The sequence below is a fragment of the Nesoenas mayeri genome, assembly GCF_963082525.1.
Source record: "Nesoenas mayeri genome assembly, chromosome: 12".
NCBI classification, from domain to species: Eukaryota; Metazoa; Chordata; class Aves; order Columbiformes; family Columbidae; genus Nesoenas; species Nesoenas mayeri.
The window spans coordinates 11,980,315-11,998,337 of record NC_137547.1 but is presented as its reverse complement, the minus strand read 5'-3'; the positions used below and the strand labels follow the sequence as shown (position 1 = coordinate 11,998,337).

Sequence of the window (18,023 nt, the reverse complement as noted above, 5' to 3'; positions counted from 1 at the left end):
AGATCTGGTTTTATTTCAGTGTAAATGCGTGCGTCATTCACCCTCAGCAGTATACAGTATACAAAGCTCTGTGGGAACCACCTGTAATGTTTAGTGCACAATGACCAGTCAGTTTGTTTAAGTTCAGGAGGTAAGTAATTACCAGGGCTATGAGATACTGACAATTTGAACCTCTTTAAAGGAGACTTTTGTCTTCCTGTTGGTTGTATTATTCATGTCATTGTGTAATTCTGCATCGTTCTATCAACTGGTACTTAGAAGTACTCCGGAGACTTCCTAGCTTTTTATAAATTATTTTGATGCTCACATGCAACAAAAGTGTCCCTCGAATTTGCTACTAATTGATACATTACAAAACCCTTCCTTCCTGAAAGTGTTTAAACACCAATTCTCCTGTCAAATGCAAGCCTATTTCAACACAACAGCTCTATAATAACACATGTAATGGACGTGCTCACAGTAATTGTGGTCCGGCTAGTTCATGTGTATTGTCTTTGACAGCAGCCACTACAAAAGGCGTTATGGCAAAGGCTCCCAAACCCTCCCACTTGCAGCTCGCCTCTCCAACAGATAATCTGAGTGACTTGTGATGCGAATTTATCAGATGGAAGAGTTTGTAACTGCTGGTACCTCACCCGGCATCATCACGTCTCATTTGAGAACTATTGCACTTGGAGATGCCACCAGAAACCCAGCACAGGTACACGCTGAGAAACAATAATCTCATCCCAAAGCAGATAATCCCTTTCCCAACCTCCCTCAACTAGAGACGAGCTTAAACTTTTAAGCATGAAGGTTTATACTTTCTCCAAATGTTTTGGAAGTGTCAAGTGAAACAGCACTATAAATTCCTCCTAAATTCTGGACTGTTGCACTACCCACCATGGTGAGTTCCACAGTTTAATGGCATGCGCATGAATTATATGAAATGTAATTTTTTTGTTGGTCCTAACCTGGTTGTTCAATGGAGGAAATTGGAAATGAGATCCAAGGTCTACCACTACCTTTTAAATCAAATATAAATGGTACAATTTCTTTTGATGTGGCAGCCATACTGCACATGGCATTACTGAGCAGTTTAGAGATCTTAGAAGGGAGGGCATTTTTTAAATATTTATTTTAAATTTGTAAACAATTGTTCTGTTCAGCACCATACCAGCAAGGCTGAGGGAGCTGGGTCTCTTTAGCTTGGAGGAGACTGAGGGGTGACCTCATTAATGTTTATAAAAATGTAAAGGGTGTCAGGAGGATGGAGCCAGGCTCTTCTCGGTGACAACCAAGGGGCAATGGGTACAAACTGGAACACAGGAGGTTCCACTTAAATATGAGAAGAAACCTCTTCTCAGGGAGGGTGGCAGAGCCTGGAACAGGCTGCCCAGGGGGTTGTGGAGTCTCCTTCTCTTCAAACCCTTCTGGACACCTTCCTGTGTAACCTCAACTGGGTGTTCCTGCTCCATGGGGGGATTGCACTGGACGAGCATTCGAGATCCCTTCCAATCCCTGACATTCTGTGATTCCGTGATCACCCCCGCGCTCCCCTGCCACCCCTTCTTCAGCACCAGTCCCCCCATCAAGCCACAGGGACAGGAACACCAGTGGGAGCCACTGGTGAATTGACATCGACCAGGCGGGCGGCCCCTGTGAGGAGAAAAACGGAGAATGGAGGAGGAGGCACAACGGCCCCGGCGCTTCCCGCGCACCTCTCGCCGCCGCTGCCCTAAGCGGCTTCGGCGGCCATTGACGTCAGCGAGGGCGGCACATGACCCCCTCGGAACCAATCGGCTGCTGCCGGAGCCGCTCCGGCGAGAGAGGCTGATCGGCAGCGCTCGCTCCTCTCGCCGCCTCCTCCTCCCGCGGCGGCGGCGACGAGCGTGGACACACACGTTCCCCCCCTCCCCCGCCCCCCACGCCCGCACCCACGGACGCTCACCCGCACCCACATACATGCACACGCGCGCCCGCCGCACGCTCCCGCGCACACGCCCCGGGGGGAAGGAAGGAACCGCGGCCGGACGCCCCGCAGCTTCCCCCGCCGCCGCCGTCAGGAGCCCCCGCCGCCGGCTTTTGTCTGCCGCCCCCGCCGGGAGCCGACCCTCCGCTCGGCCGGCGCCCACCCGCGAGCATGGACGCGGCGCTCTGAGAGCCGTGAGGGGGACCCGCCGGGGGCGGATTTGGAAGTTTGAATAAGGATTTTTATCGCTTCCCTTTTCCCCCCTTCTCCCCGCTCCGGTGCGGTTCAATCCCTTCCCCCATCTTCCCGGACATTTTTTTAAAATTTTTCCTTTTTTTTTTTGTTTTTTCAATCCGCCGCGTGGGGTTGGATTTTTTTTGTTTGTTTGTTTTTTAAATTATTTGTAATTTTATTTGGTATACCCGTCTCTGCCGCCCGTAGAGACCGGTCTCCCCGGGGCGGCCGCCGCCGAGCGCCACCCCCGACCCGCGGGGCTGCCATGGATCGCACCGGCGGCTCCGGCGGCGGCAGCGACCGCAGGCAGACCGAGGAGAGCAAGCCGCTGCTGGGCGAGATGTCCGCTCCCGAGGGGAATAAAATGGGTGCCGCGCCGTGCCGGAGAGCCCTGCTCCACTGCAACGGCATGAGGTACAAGCTGCTGCAGGAGGGGGACATCCAGGTGTGTGTCATCCGGCACCCCCGGACGTTTCTCAGCAAGATCCTCACCTCCAAGTTCCTGCGGCGGTGGGAGCCGCACCACTTGACCCTGGCGGACAACAGCGTCGCCTCGGCCACGGTAAGAGCCCGGCCGGGCCCGCCGGTACCGCCGCGGGGGGCGGACACAGCGCGGCCCCGGCGGCTTCCCCGCCCCGCGGGGCATCTGCGGGGACTGAGCTGCCGCGGGGCCGGGGGCGCGTTGCGGGGGGAACTGCCCGCGCCTTTGTGCTGTGGCCGCTGGGCCGTGCGGGCCCCCCCGAGGGGGGTCGGTGTGCGAGGGGGGGCTCGGCTTGCGAGAATCCCGGAATGCCTGCGGGGATTTTTTTTCCCCTTCTTTGTAATCCTAGGGATATTTAATTTGGTAGTTTCAGTGGGGTTTTTTTGAGCAAGTCTAATATTATTATTCTTACTATTATTATTAGTAATATTATTATTGCTATTATTATTTTCCCTTCTTGTTTTTAATTCATGCCTCCCTAACATGCCACTGACATGAAATCGCCACGCCGATCCATTTCTGTCTGAACCGGCAGATCTATCTGCTGGCAAGCTGGCCAAGTTGGAGGTGAGGGAGGTGGAAGATGCTTTTTGTGGGAGAGCAAAGGCTCCGGGTTTGCACAGGCTTTGCTCTGCTTTGTTTTAGGCCTGGCCTTGGGGCTCTGATTTGGTGGTCACATAACCTGCCCAGATGCTGTTGATGTGATCGTAAAATATGGAGATTCCTTCAGGGTTTTCTTCTTGATGGAAAATGATGCAAGAGAAAAATGCGAGAGGGTGATATCAACAGTGCAAAAGATGTGCAATAAACAGATACAGTCTTTAAAAATATGATTTATATTTACATGTACAAGTTAAAATTTCATGGACAGTGTTATTTGAATATTAGTATGTGACTACACCCAAATTTTGTCTAATATCAATCATCATAACTCACAAAACATGTTTTACACAGATTTTTAATCATTCGGTACTTCAGTTCCGTCCTTTTTTGATGTATATGTTAACGTCTCGTTTTTCTCAATGGCTTCATTCTGGCCTTCCTATAGGACACGGGTGATATGAGCAAGTGGATTGGCTTTTGTGTGCATTTCTGTTAATGGTGTATTTCAGTGGGTTTCACCCAGTCTGGGCTGTGCTCGGAGGTTGGATTTTTTCACACTTGGGTACGCAGAGACGCGGTGTGTGTAAATGCATCGTGAGCGAGTATTCAGAGCAGGTTTTCAGTGGGAGCTCCTTTAACCTTCAGGTAGGCCAGCTGCCTGTTCTCACGGAGCTCTGTTTTTTGTGCCACAATGTCAGCTCTGCTGGCCGTTAACACTGGGCTGTCGAGGATGTTTCCGAGGGAATATTTTTCTTTCTTTGATAGAAGTACTGTGTAAAGGGAGAAGGAGCCCTCGGTCAAGCATTGCTGGAGAAAACCCTCAAAAGACACGAACAGAAGGAGCTTTTGCAGTTCTTCATTGCGTTAAGATACCGTCAGCGTAGAGGGGAAGTTGAATATCAGTGGAGATGAGGCGTTTTCCTGGCAGGATCTGTCACTGGTTATTTCTGAGCAGAGCAGGATACCGGCAGAGAGAGGCACGATCGTGCTTCAGACGTGAATCTCTGCGATGTGGCAACGCCAGGCGTGAAGTTGTGTTTGTGCGGGCGACGTCAAGCTCTGCTCGCCGGCAATGCTGTCACCAGAGAATCCATCTCCGAAAGAATTTCTGTAGTCCTGTGAGGCTGTGCTTTAATTAACATTGAGGTGTTCTCGTTCCTAATTATTTTATGTATATAAATAGCAAGAAGATACTAAAACATTGTACGTACCCTCGCAGGCTCCATTTTGTTTAAGCAGTGCTCTTCCTGCTGGGTCTTGCGCCTTATCATTTTTTTCCACCGCTAACTCACCAAGTAAATACTGTTGTTTGCAGAAATATCAGCCCTTCATTATTTCAAGTAGTGTCTTTGGTTTCCAGGGGGTAATTAGGGCAAATAGGATAAGATCACTTTCACTTGTTGCCTGAATGTATAAGTACATTTAACAGCTACCTTTCAGATGTTGGTTCTATGATATCTAGATTTTACTCTTTTTTATTTTTAATCTGAAAAGATGTGTTTTAAGCAAAATTAAGTGGTAGTTTAACCCCTACCCCCTACGGAAGTAGGGTACAGGCAAAATGCCAAAACCTCCTGGAACTGTAGGTAGATATTTAAATGCAAACTAATTTGGTTTTCAAGAGCTGTAGAAAAATATCCATACCGCCCATTGAAAGTGAGCATCAGGAGCACTCAGCAACTTTGATAACAAGGTCATTTTTACACATAGGGCTTTCCACAGGCAGGGTGCTCTATGAGCAGCCAGTAATTAATCTTCACATCATCCCTTTGCAAATCCTCTGGCACGACAAGTTTTACTGCATTCTATGTAACATGAATAAAATTGAAGAGGAAAATAACATCACTTTGTTTTGCATTTGAAAGCAAAAGTTGTAATGACAGCTAAGTCCAGATCGGGCAAGTTATGTCCCTGAGTACAGTGGGTAAGTTATTTGTTGATTCTAGGCACTTTCTAGTCTTTTTATTGTCATTTGAGAAACACATTTGAATTGAAGTCTTCTCCCCATAAGCTCTTACTTGCCAGTGTCCAGGCTGCAGTATAAGAGTTAGTATTATTTTGTATATGGATTACTCATCTGTAGTTTTTTTTCACATGTAGACACTGTATGTGCCCGTATGCAAGTCTGTATAATAAGACGCTCCCTACAGGTTTTTTTGTGAGAAGTAACTACTTCCATTGTTTAATTAGGCAGCTAAATACTTAGTGCTGACAAGACAGCTTTCTGTAGCAGAAGCGCTAGGCAAGAATGCAAAGGAACAAGTGTTAGACCATCTTATTTTAGCAAAGTTTCAGGAGGAAAAAACATGTTATCTGCGAAGTGCTTTTTCTGACATCACAAGTGACTGCTTAAAATAAGTCCATGTTAATAAAAAAAGAATATTAATACTTGTATTCTGAATTGGTACATGCGCTCAGTTAACAAATGGGAAGGTATTACCTTGTGGAGAGTCCCATAACTGTAGGTGTAGGGACTTTATCTGATTTACGTGTTGTTTCCATTGTTTGCTTCATGTTTCTCATTTCTCAAAGAAGGGGTTAAATATAGTACAGTTTCACCATTACAGTTTCACTCGCATCTTGTCCAGGTTTTCATTTTGGTGAAGGTTTTATTTGGTGAAAGTAAACACAGATTTTTTTTTTTAATTGATGTGAATGCTAAAGTCCCAGTAGGAAATTTTGATACTTAGAAACTTTGTTTGCCAGACAACAGCTTGCCTGGGGATGATCTGACTTTCTTCCCCATGGGAGGAATAATATTTGTTTTATAAACACCTACCAAACTCAAATGTAGCGCCCTTACTCATTTTTTTTTGCCAGTGAGGTCTGTCCTTGCACAGCTTGAAGGGCAGTTGTAGTAAAAACAAAGGCAGAAATAAAATCCATTTTAATATTTCTTGTGTGTTATTTTTTTTCCCCCCTGTGTGTGTGAAGAATAACGCTATGGCTATCTGCAGCAGAAATGTTAAAATTTCATTTTCAGTAGTTTAAAAGTAGCCTTGTAACTGAACTTCCACGCTTTTAATATCCTCCTGCCTTGTCCCTTTCCTGTCTCTGCCCAGTTTTTCTCTTTTATTCTTTTTCTTGCACCGGTTGGGTGTAGATGTGCAGGACAGCGAGTTTTCAAGTCCTGGGTTGCAAGACAGACTTGTGATACACATGTATACTCAACAGACAAGGCAAGAATAAAAAAGGGATTCATTTTCACTGGCTGGGGATGACCTCTCGAATTCCCATCTGGGAAGATAAGACATAATTGAAACCATGAAGTTACTTATTAATATCCCTCAAGGAGGTGGAAACTTTGGCTTTTCATGCCCATTTCGCCTTTCTTGGTTTTGCCTTGGCAGGTAAGCTGGCTGTAATGTAACGTTATATTCGGAGCTGGTGACAATCCTGGAAAGATCTGAGTGTGTTTTAAGCATTTTTTTCTGTACGAAAGTGATGTATGAGGACAATAGTTTATTGACAAACTAGCTAATCAGAAATATGTTTGAAACAATAACATAAGTGGATTAGAGAACTGCATCTATATTTTCTTCTAGCAACAAAAACATACCCAATTAATATTAAATGAGGCAGGGCAAGATGATCTGTTTCAAATAGGAGAAGTGGAGTAGAAAATTGTCTTCTAATTGTTTTTTAAAATTCAACAATTCTGCTACTGCATGTGTTTCAGCACGCTATTACATGCCTTTCCTTCCTTCTTTTGGTAAAGATAGAACTAAAATTCCTATTAAGCCGAACTCATTGTTTACTTTAGTGCAGGTTCCTATTAGTTAGAAAAACATGCTTTTAAAAATTAAATTTCCCTTGAAAAACACTTAGCTTAAGTGGGAAGTATTATACAGAGCTCAGAAGTTTCAAAACAATCTTATAAGAATATATTTTTTTAAAAGCTTTCCTGGAAAAGGAATATTGCAGTGTTATCCACATTCCAAACAGAATGATAATGAATTAGCTATAATAATAATATTAAAAGTAAATAGCCTGTTTGGTAAACCCAATGCTGTCTTTAAGTCCCGTGCTATTGATGGGGCTCTGCGAATGTGACTTTAAACTAGCTTGATGGGCCTACCATCATTAACGTGTATAAATAAGGATGAACACAAATAACAAAGCAATTTAAGATCGTTTTTTAAGCTGTTATAACAATGGAATGCTGAATTACTGTTTAAAAATAATATTTCTCATTGTTTTCTATTGTAAATGATTGCTTTCATTTGATAAGAGTGGTACCCAGGTGTTTTGGGTGTACATGTTTTGCTTATTCTGGGCTACCCTGTTGTTATCTATCAGGCCTTTTCTTCAGGCACATGAGAGAGAGCACTGAATCTCATAATTTGCATACAACCCATGATAATGTAGAATTCTCTGCAATTTGAGAACAAATTGCTCCAGGTTATCTATGCTGTTGAAATTGAGATTCTGTTTCAGAAGTGCACCTGCATTAATGAAACCCAAGTTTTTCTGAAGACTCAGTAATTTAATGGAATATTCCTCCATTGTAACAAGCTTATGTTATTGCTATATTAGGTTGTACCTTGGCATAAGAAAACCTAAAATGATGTTTCTTTAGAGTTGTTTAATGCCTACCAAACATACCTTTGAATATATGGTTCCTGCAGTGGTTAAAAAGCATATTTATAAGTCAGTAGTGTTAAGGTACGTGTTTATATGTCACAGAGCTTATATAAAATATGAAAACAGAAGGTATATTCATTGATAGAGTGAGAGCTCTTAAGGCTATTAGTGTTAACACCCACCCAGTAAATTTTACATGTTTAGGAGCAGAAATGAAAAGGATACTCAGAATTACTTTTGCCTCATTTTTTCATTTTGGCTGGGGAATAGAGATGTGGTGGTAATGGTCCCCTGAGGATGCTGGTGAATTGCGTCTGGTCCTCAACAGGAACCTGATCCTGCGTTGGAGTGGGACTGGAGGAGCTCAGCGTCCCTCATGGGCCGGGCCTCCGTGGAACTGTGAGATCATCTTCATTTTTTTTGTAGTGGAACATGGTAATTAGTGATGGGAAGAGTCTGCTAGGTCATTGAAGTCCTTCTAGGAAAGGATGTGCTGCCCGGAGAAGTTGTGGATGCCCCATAATTAGAAGTGCTCAAGATCAAGTTCAATAGACTTGGAGTGACTTTATCTAGTGGAAGGGCAGGGGTGTTGGTCTAGATGATCCTTAAAGGCCCATTCTGACCCAAGCCATTTTATGATTCTACGACTCTGTGAAACACAAAAAGGATGTTTAATTTTTCAGCAGTGAAAGGCTGGGCTGAGAGTCCCGTTTGCATCAACGTTCTGGTTTGCAAGCTCAGGTTTGAGGTGTTAGCAAGGGTGGGAGAACAGAGGCTGAAGTCTTGGTCCCACCCAAATCATTGGCAGAACTGTGGACACCGAGGGATGTTTTTGGAGGCAAAAGGAGGTAGGTTTAGAACATAGAGAGGAGTGGTTTATTTATTTATTTATTATTTTGGAGCTGTTTAACTTATTGCATGTAATTTGTTCGTACTTTTGAAGTTCCTAGACAACTTGGGAGCTTTAACGTGATACAATAAAGTGGCTTCTCTCATTTTCTTCTGTGTTAGTACGCCTGGCTGGACTGATAGGGTTGTCTCACCTCTCCGCATAGGACTGATGAAAGAAGAGGCTTACCTCAAATAGTTCAAGCCTTTTGGAGTCTTCAGAAGCAATTAGATTGTGGGTTGCATGGGTAGATTGTGGCTTGTTTGTTAGTGTTTTGAGCAGTGCTAGTTGCAACAGTTTTGTTCTGCGCCTGCATGTGTTTGTAGACATGTAGTGCTTAATTCCATAAATAATAACGTCTGAAGATGATTGATACTTTAGCATGTATAACCTATATAGAGCGCTTGTGTATGTGTGTACACTCAATAAAATAATTTCCTTTGCACAGTCTGATAGTGTCACTTGCAGTAAGTCTGTCTTAGGTAGTCCTGGCCTGTGCCGGTCATTTTGGCATCTGCTGCGCTGCTTCGGTCTGTCTCTTGTATGGACTTAACAGTTTACAGGGTCAAGTTGATAAAAACTACATGAACTGGCTGAGGAGCACTTCTTTGTGTGAACCATTTGCAGATTTGTTGTCTTTTAACTGGATCAGGGATCTGTTTCAGCCTATAGTCTGCCAGGCTGTTGAGGAAGAAGAGAGAGGGGAACACTGTAGGCTGGAATCGCTGCCAAAAGCAATGTATTATTAAATCATTGCGTACAATTTTCCTGTTTTGCACAATATTTCAGAATGCAGGGGCAATACCAGGAAAGGAGAAAGACAATTGAAAAGCATACATTATAACCGAACACGTCAATGGTGAGTGAAGTTTTAGCTCTTGTGGTTGTGGAGGAAAACATGAAGAAGTCAGAACCAGATGCCAAATTAAAAGGCCTTCACTTCAGAGGCTTAAAAATTAGGAGAATATAGCAATACTCTCTCGGTTTTGGAGGAGGAGGTCTTCTTTGAGGGTTTGTGGACCTTGGATGTTACCAATACTGGCATTTCCAGTACTTAAAGTGATTTCGTGACTTTGCCTCTTGGGCTGTCTCATGACTGATGGAACGGGGCCAATAGAATGGGAAATCCAAAAGCAGGTAACATGCCAAATCACAGAATGTGGTGTCCAGAGCATGAGTGAAGGCTATTTCCTTCTACTTGAATCTGAGATTTCAGTATATTTTAAAATTATTTTAAGTATTTTTCCTTATTTTTAGATATATTTTAAAAAAGGTCATACTTTTTCCTGGATTTGAGCATGTCTGCTAGATGTGTGCCTGTTACTAATTGAGCTCAAGAAACTCGTCAAGTTGCAGCAAGTAAAATCTGAACTGGAAGTACAGTCGGTCACGTACATTCTTGGTCTCGCTCTGTTGAAATCAGTAGGGTAATTTGAGGAGGGGGATTACCATTCATTGCCTGTAACGTGAATGGCAGGATATGCTGTTCAGAAACCCAGGAAGGTTCAGCGAAAGATCACGGTGCAGCTTTCAGGTTGGCTGCTGGTCGGAGGCGGTGGCTTGTACGGCTTTCTGCAAAATAGAGCCCCACTTTTTGTCTTTGTTTGGCAGATCTCGAGGCGTTGAGCAGCCTGCACTAGGATAAGTGGCTCTTTTATGGGCAAGAGGTGTGCTGGAAGTTTCCCTGTTGGACAGAACCAGTATAGAAGCTGTTGATATTTCATCCGTTTTATGCCAGTGTGTGCTCACCGCAGTCTGGCCCTGGCAAGGGCAGCAATGAGCATCTTCAATGTGTGACGGACCATGGGACCAAGTGCTTCCTCTGCATCTTCATCTCCTGAAAAGCTGGGGAAAACACATGCAATTTGCTGTGGTGTATTAATGTTTAATTGTTCAGCAGAGTTGTGGTGGATCAGCAAATATAATTACTGACAGGGCAAGCAAGGTGTGTTGGTGGTGTATGTGTGTTTTATTGTAGGGTTTGTTTTTTTTTTTAAATTCACGTCCCCGAAAAGTCATTGTGCTATGGGAGGAGAACAAGCTGCTGTCAGTGATGGAGGGGTACGTGGTCTGGCTTGCTGGGATGCACGTCCTTCAGATTCCCAGAAAGGTCCTGCTGGTTGCCGCTCTGCGGGGCAAGTGCCAACTCCTCCTGTCTGTTCTCCCTGGACAATAGAGGTTTATTAAGGAAAAAAAATGCTTCTTACTGCGAATTGTTCTCTTTTTTCCCCCCGTTTGGTCTTGAAATTTGTTGCCATTCTGCCGTGGTACGTGATCCTGGCTGAAGCTTGTACAAGGGTGAACCCTCTACAGGGGCAGCTGCCCCCAATTTCTCAGAGGCAGAGGAAGATAGTGCTGCTATTTCTGCTGTTACTTTGCTTGATAGTCACACCTGTAGCCATTTTCACTTTGGAGCCAGTGGCAAAGTGTGAGATTTAAAATGAGATAAGCCTTTCATGGGCCTTTGAAGTGTCTCTGCCTTGTCTGCTCAGAATTACCACTCGTTTCAAAGGTAAGAGTTCTTGCACTTTTCCAAGTATGTTGCAGGTTCCCCAGGGTTCTTGTTCTTGCAGCTGAGAGATTATGTGATTTTTCTCACTGGATGGAAAATGTAAAAGGAAAAATTGCTTTCACTCTCATTGAGGAGAAGAGTAATAACCAGGGCTTCAAAAAAAGATGAATAAAAAATGAATATCCAATTCTTCTCAAACTCCAGATCTCTAATTGGATGATACTAAGAATGGTGATGTTGAATGCTTGGAACTATCACTAAGGTGCTTTTGCATCTTGGGTTTCCAGTGCTTAAAGAAAAACTGAATAAAATAAAATACTTTTCTTCTTTTGAAAACCCAGAAATGGATTTAGGTTTTGTGAGATTTTGTTTAGAAAGATGCCACATATGGTACAATAAATGTTTCCTGAAGAAAGCTGAGATTGAGCTAAATCAGAGGTTTTTTTTGAGAATACACAATTGTATTCCCAAATGTAATTATTTTACATAATATATTTCTTAGACCTGAAGAAGAACTGTGCTTGCAAATAATTGCAAAATAATTTTTTTTCCCTCTTATTTATAAGTAAGTTGTGCATAGTTTTGAAGTGCACAGATGTCCATGCATATTTTATGGATGAGATTTCTGGTGGTGTTGACCAAAAGGTGAGGCAAGAATTTTGTAAACAAAAAAGCTGCCTCCTCCTTTATTTATGTGTAGACAATTAACATCGAACTGAGCAAAATTAAGTAATTGCATGTGCAGGTAGGCAGTTTGGGTAATTTTTAAAAGAAAACCTTCTTTTTCCCCCCTAAACCTGAAGATATCCATGCTGTGTTCCCAACAGTAGATTTCAAACGATATGGAGTGGCTATTTCGCAGTGGTAAAGCTGTGATATTGCTGTTTTACACATGGTCCTTTCTTCTAAGTCTTTGTCTGTTTTGGCTATTTAAATATAAGCTTTTGGGGTTGGCAGGTGTCTCTTACCATGTCTGGTTCCTGTTGTAATGAGGTTCTGTTGTACCACGGAGTTTTGTGTTTGCTGCTGTAATACAATTAGTGTGTATTGTGAGCAAGCAATGTTTTTGTTCTGTCTGTGCAAGCACCTAAAATAAGACTGAATGACTTCGTTATCCATTTTCAGGGATGGGCATTATTAATAGCAAAGTAGAAACTGCTTTTTAAAAGAAGCTTCTGAAACTTGCCAAGTGGAATTGAACTTTTTAATCAAAATACTAAGGGTATGTATGTTTTCCATAAATATGAATGTCTGTTTGACCTTCTCTGAACAACAACAACAAAATGGATTATTTTTGCCCTTTAAAACAATCAGAAAAAAAAAGACTTTTGGATGACAGGGTAATGACTTAATTCTACAAGTCCTTGGGTTTCAACTTCATTGTGCTTCAGCTGTCTCAAAGTGCTTTATGGTCAGTGGTTTTATACATGGGGAAAACAAAGAGACAAATAAATGTAGATTGGACCTTTCAGACATGTCTGCTACTGTTGGTTCATGGTGATTTGCAGTCCCTGCTCAGTTGGTGTGTGCATCTGTGGTTCATTCTGGAGCGTCTGAGGTTGGGCACCAAGAATCAGCTGCATGCCCTGATAGTATCAGCTGGAGTGCCTTGCCCTCATGTTCATGATAAATCACTGGTAGGAGTTGGAGGAAAAACAAAGTTTCTTTGTCTTCCTGGCCAGGCTGCATCTTCCCTCCTGATTTTGATGGCTATTCATTTTCATAATGGTTGTAAATCTCATTAAAAAATCAGTCTGAGCGTGGGAGAGTGACTGACAGCAAGCCTTAGGGTGTTGTGCTCTTCGTACTACCCTTCAATCTTCCTGCAAAGAAAATATCTGTTGGGGAACCAGGTGCCAGTCGGTTCCAGTCTCTTGCTCTCGGTGGCCTGGATGCTTTGTATACACTCCTAATAGTCCCTTCTGACAAACTACCACTTTGCTTTTGCTTTAGAGGCTAAGATTTATTTCAGGAGTAGAAAGTCAGGGAAACCTCGACTACGCTGAAATTTTCAGGATGAGAATGATCTTGCAAAATTACTACAGAAGTGATCCATTTTTGAAAAAGGATCAGTAGTTCTCTCTCCCTTCTCATACCTTGGATTTAATTTACCAACTTTGTTTATAATGTGATTGCAGAGGCATCTCAAAACATTACATTATATTACAAAACAAAACATTACATTTCTCTCTTGTTACACTGTAAGCTGGAAGAAGATAGGAAACTGAAAGTAGAAAGTTACATGGACTCTGGAGTAGTGGATGGATGAGCCATTGGAGTAAACTGATGCACTGTGCAGGTATTTTTCTGTTAGCTATGCATTTATTCTAGCTGGGAATCTGGGTTGTTCCTGGCGGCTTGAAAAGCTAGTTGCACAAGGGAGGTTTCTGCTTCGATGGACTGTGTTGACTGAGGTCCATCCATGTCATTGTCTTGTTTGTAGTCAAATGGATGTAGTTTGGGTACTTGTTGATTCCTTGTGGAATATGAAGAATGTTCAATGAAGCAGTGTTCTTTAACCAACAGTAACATAGAACAGAGAGGTTTATTTGGATGTCTGGAGAAAGAGAAACCAACCTCATGTTACAGATGTCATTCAGTCATTGTTTAAACCAGAAGAAAATCTATGTAAACTGCTGCCTTTAGTAAAAAGGTTATAGGAGCAAGACTGTGGGATTGGAAAAGGAGCTTCACCTTATTCTTTAAGTGCAGGAAGAGTAAAGGAATAGCAACACCAGCGGTGTAGTTAAGGCCTTGAAGTAGCATCCGTGTTGCTTTTTGTTATGAAATGCAGCCAATTTTCTTGCTGGTATATGGAAGTGAAGAGCATTGATGAAAGATATTGTGCAAGTACAAATGATTAGTCATTACTGTGTTTAGTTTTTCTTTCAACTCTTCATGGTTCTTTGAAATTCTTCAGGGTTGATGGTGCTCTTTTCTTTTTCTTGGTCGCTGCTACTATGGTGACTTTTGAGGAAAGCTTTAAAATTTTTAACTAAAAAGTAGCCTGACATGCAGAGGCACAGAATGGGCTCTTCTTCCTCTCCCTGAGGAGCAAGTGGCTTGAGTGGAGTCCTGGCACCAAAAATCCCATCCACTTTGCATCCAAACAATGTGGATGTTGAAGAAAACATAAAACTTGTGCTGGCATAGACCTTAGTTGCTGAAGGTGAATGTTTGGACGCAATCAGCATGTCTTGTCTGACTGAAAGCACGTTTTCTAAGGTTAGGTAATTCATCTTTAGTGACTGCTGTGAATGGAATGGGAAATAAAGCTGGAAAAGCTTGAAATTAAATGAAATGTGCAGGACCAGACATGTGTTTTGGTATTAAATATTGACATAGCTGTTCTAGGTAACCACTCTGCCTTTAGAGCCCATTATTTGCCTGAAGACTGTAACATTGTCTTGCTCTCATGTTTATGGTGAAAAAATTATGAGCATCGAGAGATATTACTAATTGTTTCTCTCCTAATGCTACCTTACGGTTCTTTTGGTGCTATGTCACTGCCTCCCTTGAAATTAATCTCTGATTTATTGTAAGTTATTTCAAATGTCCCTGGTGACTTGGGTTGACTAATGTACTTTAAATCTGCTGAAATCAAATCTGTTGTGGGAGTTGACTGTTTATAAAGCTGCTCTCTCATGGAGACAGAAGACATGGGAAACACCGAGCCCTCCATGGTGCTTGCCCAAACATAAGACCAATCCTCTGTCGCTTTAAACCTTAGGGCTGGTGTGTAGTTTGGTTGGTTTTAAACCTGAGGTGAGTCAGGATTGAGGCAGCACTAGCTATCCGTGTTATCTATATATTGTGCGGGCTGTGTGTGTTTATGGTGCTATAGCACGGCCTGAGTGGACTTGAAGGGGGAAGGGAAAGAAAGGAAGTGATGATATGAAAAATTTAAACAAAGCAGCTTCAAGTTAATCAGATCTGTGTGCTCCAGCCGAAAAGGGAAGTCTCTGCGTTAGTGACTGCAGTGGTGGGAGCTCTTTGACTCATCTTGAAGGGATGGAGTCCAGAGCGCAGCTTCTTAACGTGAGGTGAAGATGGCCTGGGGCCGCCCACGGCGTGTGAGGCCTCTGCCATTGTATCTTCCCTTTCGAATGCAGTTTAAAAGTAATGGAAATGTTTAAATTTGGTGGATTATGTTTCCTAATGCCTCTTCATTTATCATACCTGCTTTAACTGAGATGAAGTTGCAATGCTGTGTTCCATTATCTGGCTTTAAAGTCAAGGGTTTGTTGTGTCTCTTGGTGGATTTTCTTAGCAGAAGTATGAGAATCTTCTCGCCTGTACAGTCTGTACCTGGAGATCTTTTGAGAGCTGCTGTCTTGAGACCCTCGTGTCTGATCTAAGACTCTTGCTGTACTCGGATTTCACGTTACCCAATATTTTTTTTCTCTTGCATTTGTAAGAAAAGCCTGTACAAACAATGCTCTGCTGTTTCCAAACAGTGCAAAGTTCTCCCCTTTGCTTCCTGTTTTTGTAGCGTGTTTGTGAAAAGACCTTGTCTTCTCTGCACTGGAGTTAGCATTAATATGAATGCATTCAGCATTAGCTACTGTGTGTTCCAGCACGCAGGGACCCGAGTTTCTCTTCAGCAAGCATTATTACCCTTTATTTATGGTAAGACTAGATTAAAAAGATCTGTGCGTGTAAAAGTGAAAGCACAGACAGTGTTAAATTATGCAGTCATGAGCTTGTTATTTCCCCTCCCCCCAAGCACGCAAGCCAGTTAGTAACCTAGTGATCTATACATGAGGCTTTAATTGGATATATGCCCAGAGTGCAGATTAATATGGAAAAGCTATAAAGGCATGGATTCACAAACTTTATTTGACCACAGGAGGACCAGCTGTGTGATCCCATGTGGAATGTCTGAGGGATTCTCAAAACAAAGGAATACCTTCATGTATTTGGGCAGATTTGCATGTAAACCACAGGATACAGGGGTGATGTCTCTGCCTTAAAGTCAATAGACTTGATCAAATAGGACTTCTCAAACTAGTGTTCACTTGTTCACTTTGTGTTTCTTAGAAGTGCTTTGGATGGGGCAGAGCAGCACCTGTGGCCTCTGTAATTTACCCGACTTCTTAAGGTTCAGTTTTGAAATTGTTGAAGTTTTCTTTTTACGATTGGATATAATCTTGGCTGCCTTTGGAGGTAAGGGCCGGGGGGGGTGTGTGTGTGGGGGGGTGTTGAATCTCCCTGTAGTGAAATGAAAACGAGCAGATGTCTTGAGTGCAGCTGGCTAGAGATGAATCATTTCATATACACTTGCCTGGAGAACATGATCTTATTCCTCTATAAACCTACACTCCAGAGAGAAGGGAGAATCCCCATTAGTCAATGACACCCTCCTGGCCTAAACTACTGGTGTTTCTAGTTTGCAAATCACATGAAGTACATACAGACTACTAGCTGTATTCAGCAAAGGCTTTCTCAAGTTTGAAAACACTTGTGACACAGATTTTGTGTCTCTTACAGGAAACTTTTTTAAATTAAAGTTACAGTATTCCTAAATGTGTAAGAACAGCCACAGTCACAGCCCTTTGTCCATCAAACCAGTTTAGTAATGATAAAATCTTTTAAGTTGGCACAGTATTACAGTAAAATATCAATGAATAGGAGAGCCCTGTTGCAGGGTAGCTGACCTTCCTGACCCTTCATCTGATGGCAAGGAGTAAGGTGTATATCACCTGTTTCAAAACTCTCTTCTTCCCCCTCCCGTTTCCCAATGACTTTTGGGAAAGGACTGGCATGTTCAGAAACAAGAGTGGTGGCCCTGGATGTCAAGTAGTTGCAGAAAGTAAGGTAACCCTAATTAAAAGTTTGTGCAAGTAGTTTCAGCGTGTGATTCCAGCCATTTGCCTGACTAACGAAGATGGGGAATAGTCCCCAGCTCTCTGCCTGCAGCAAGAATATGGGAATTGAAGTGACTCATTCTCAGGGACATGGCAGTGGGAATGAGGCAGTGCTGTGGTTGCACATAGTTCCCTGGAAGTCCCTGTTGTGCAGAATGCATTAATTGAAGAGATTCATGAGCTGCTTAATGTCACATCACTTCATTTCCTCATCAGAGTACTGGAAGTCTCATCTGTATGGGGAAAAACAGGAGCTTTCCAGTTCTGAGTAAATCTCAACCTGTGCAAAAAGAGGTCATATATGTCACCCAGCATATTGTCCTATGTCGAATGTGTTGCTGAGTAGCTTGATTTTTGTTTTGTTTTGTTTTTTGTTTGTTTGCCACCCTATCAGCTGTGGGGCCAGAGACAGCAGTGTAAAGATGTGCGTGTCTGAGCGCACAGAAGTGAGCAGTGGAGATGAGGAGGGATCTGCTTGCTGCTGGTTTCTTCATTGGAGTGCAGCAGAAGGATGGATGCTTCCTCTTTGTAACTCGTCGTCACCTGCAATCATTGCATTGGTCTTGGAAGAAGTGGCATATCTTCATATCCAAGAGAGAGGGCCTGGTGTAGGAAACCCCTGCAGAGAGCTGGAAATACAACGTACTGCTGCGTGGTCTTTGCCTGGTGCAGAGTGGATGGGAGCACATGTATCTCTGGGGAACGTACTCCTGCGGATAGTAGTGTGTTCCTGGTAGGCAGATCCGATGCATTGTGTAGGCAGCAGAAAATAAACAGTGCAGCCCACCGTTTGCAGATTTAATCGGGAGAAGGGAATATGCTGCACTTATGGAAATCAGCCTTGCCACGCATGATATCTCAGTCTTTAGAATCAGATGTAGCCTAGTGCTGGTTTTCCCCAA

The 18,023-nt window shown here is 43.0% G+C and overlaps 1 protein-coding gene across 1 annotated transcript in view; it reads left to right on the top strand.

The window, feature by feature from the left end:
- Positions 1-1,905: 1,905 nt before the first annotated feature.
- Positions 1,906-18,023, top strand: part of CMIP (c-Maf inducing protein) — a 130,443-nt gene continuing 114,325 nt past the window's right edge. Inside the window, exon 1 of the mRNA XM_080352146.1 lies at positions 1,906-2,747. Within this exon, the coding sequence (XP_080208272.1) occupies positions 2,451-2,747 (297 nt within the window). The 5' untranslated portion in view covers positions 1,906-2,450. The remainder of the gene's footprint in view (positions 2,748-18,023) is intronic.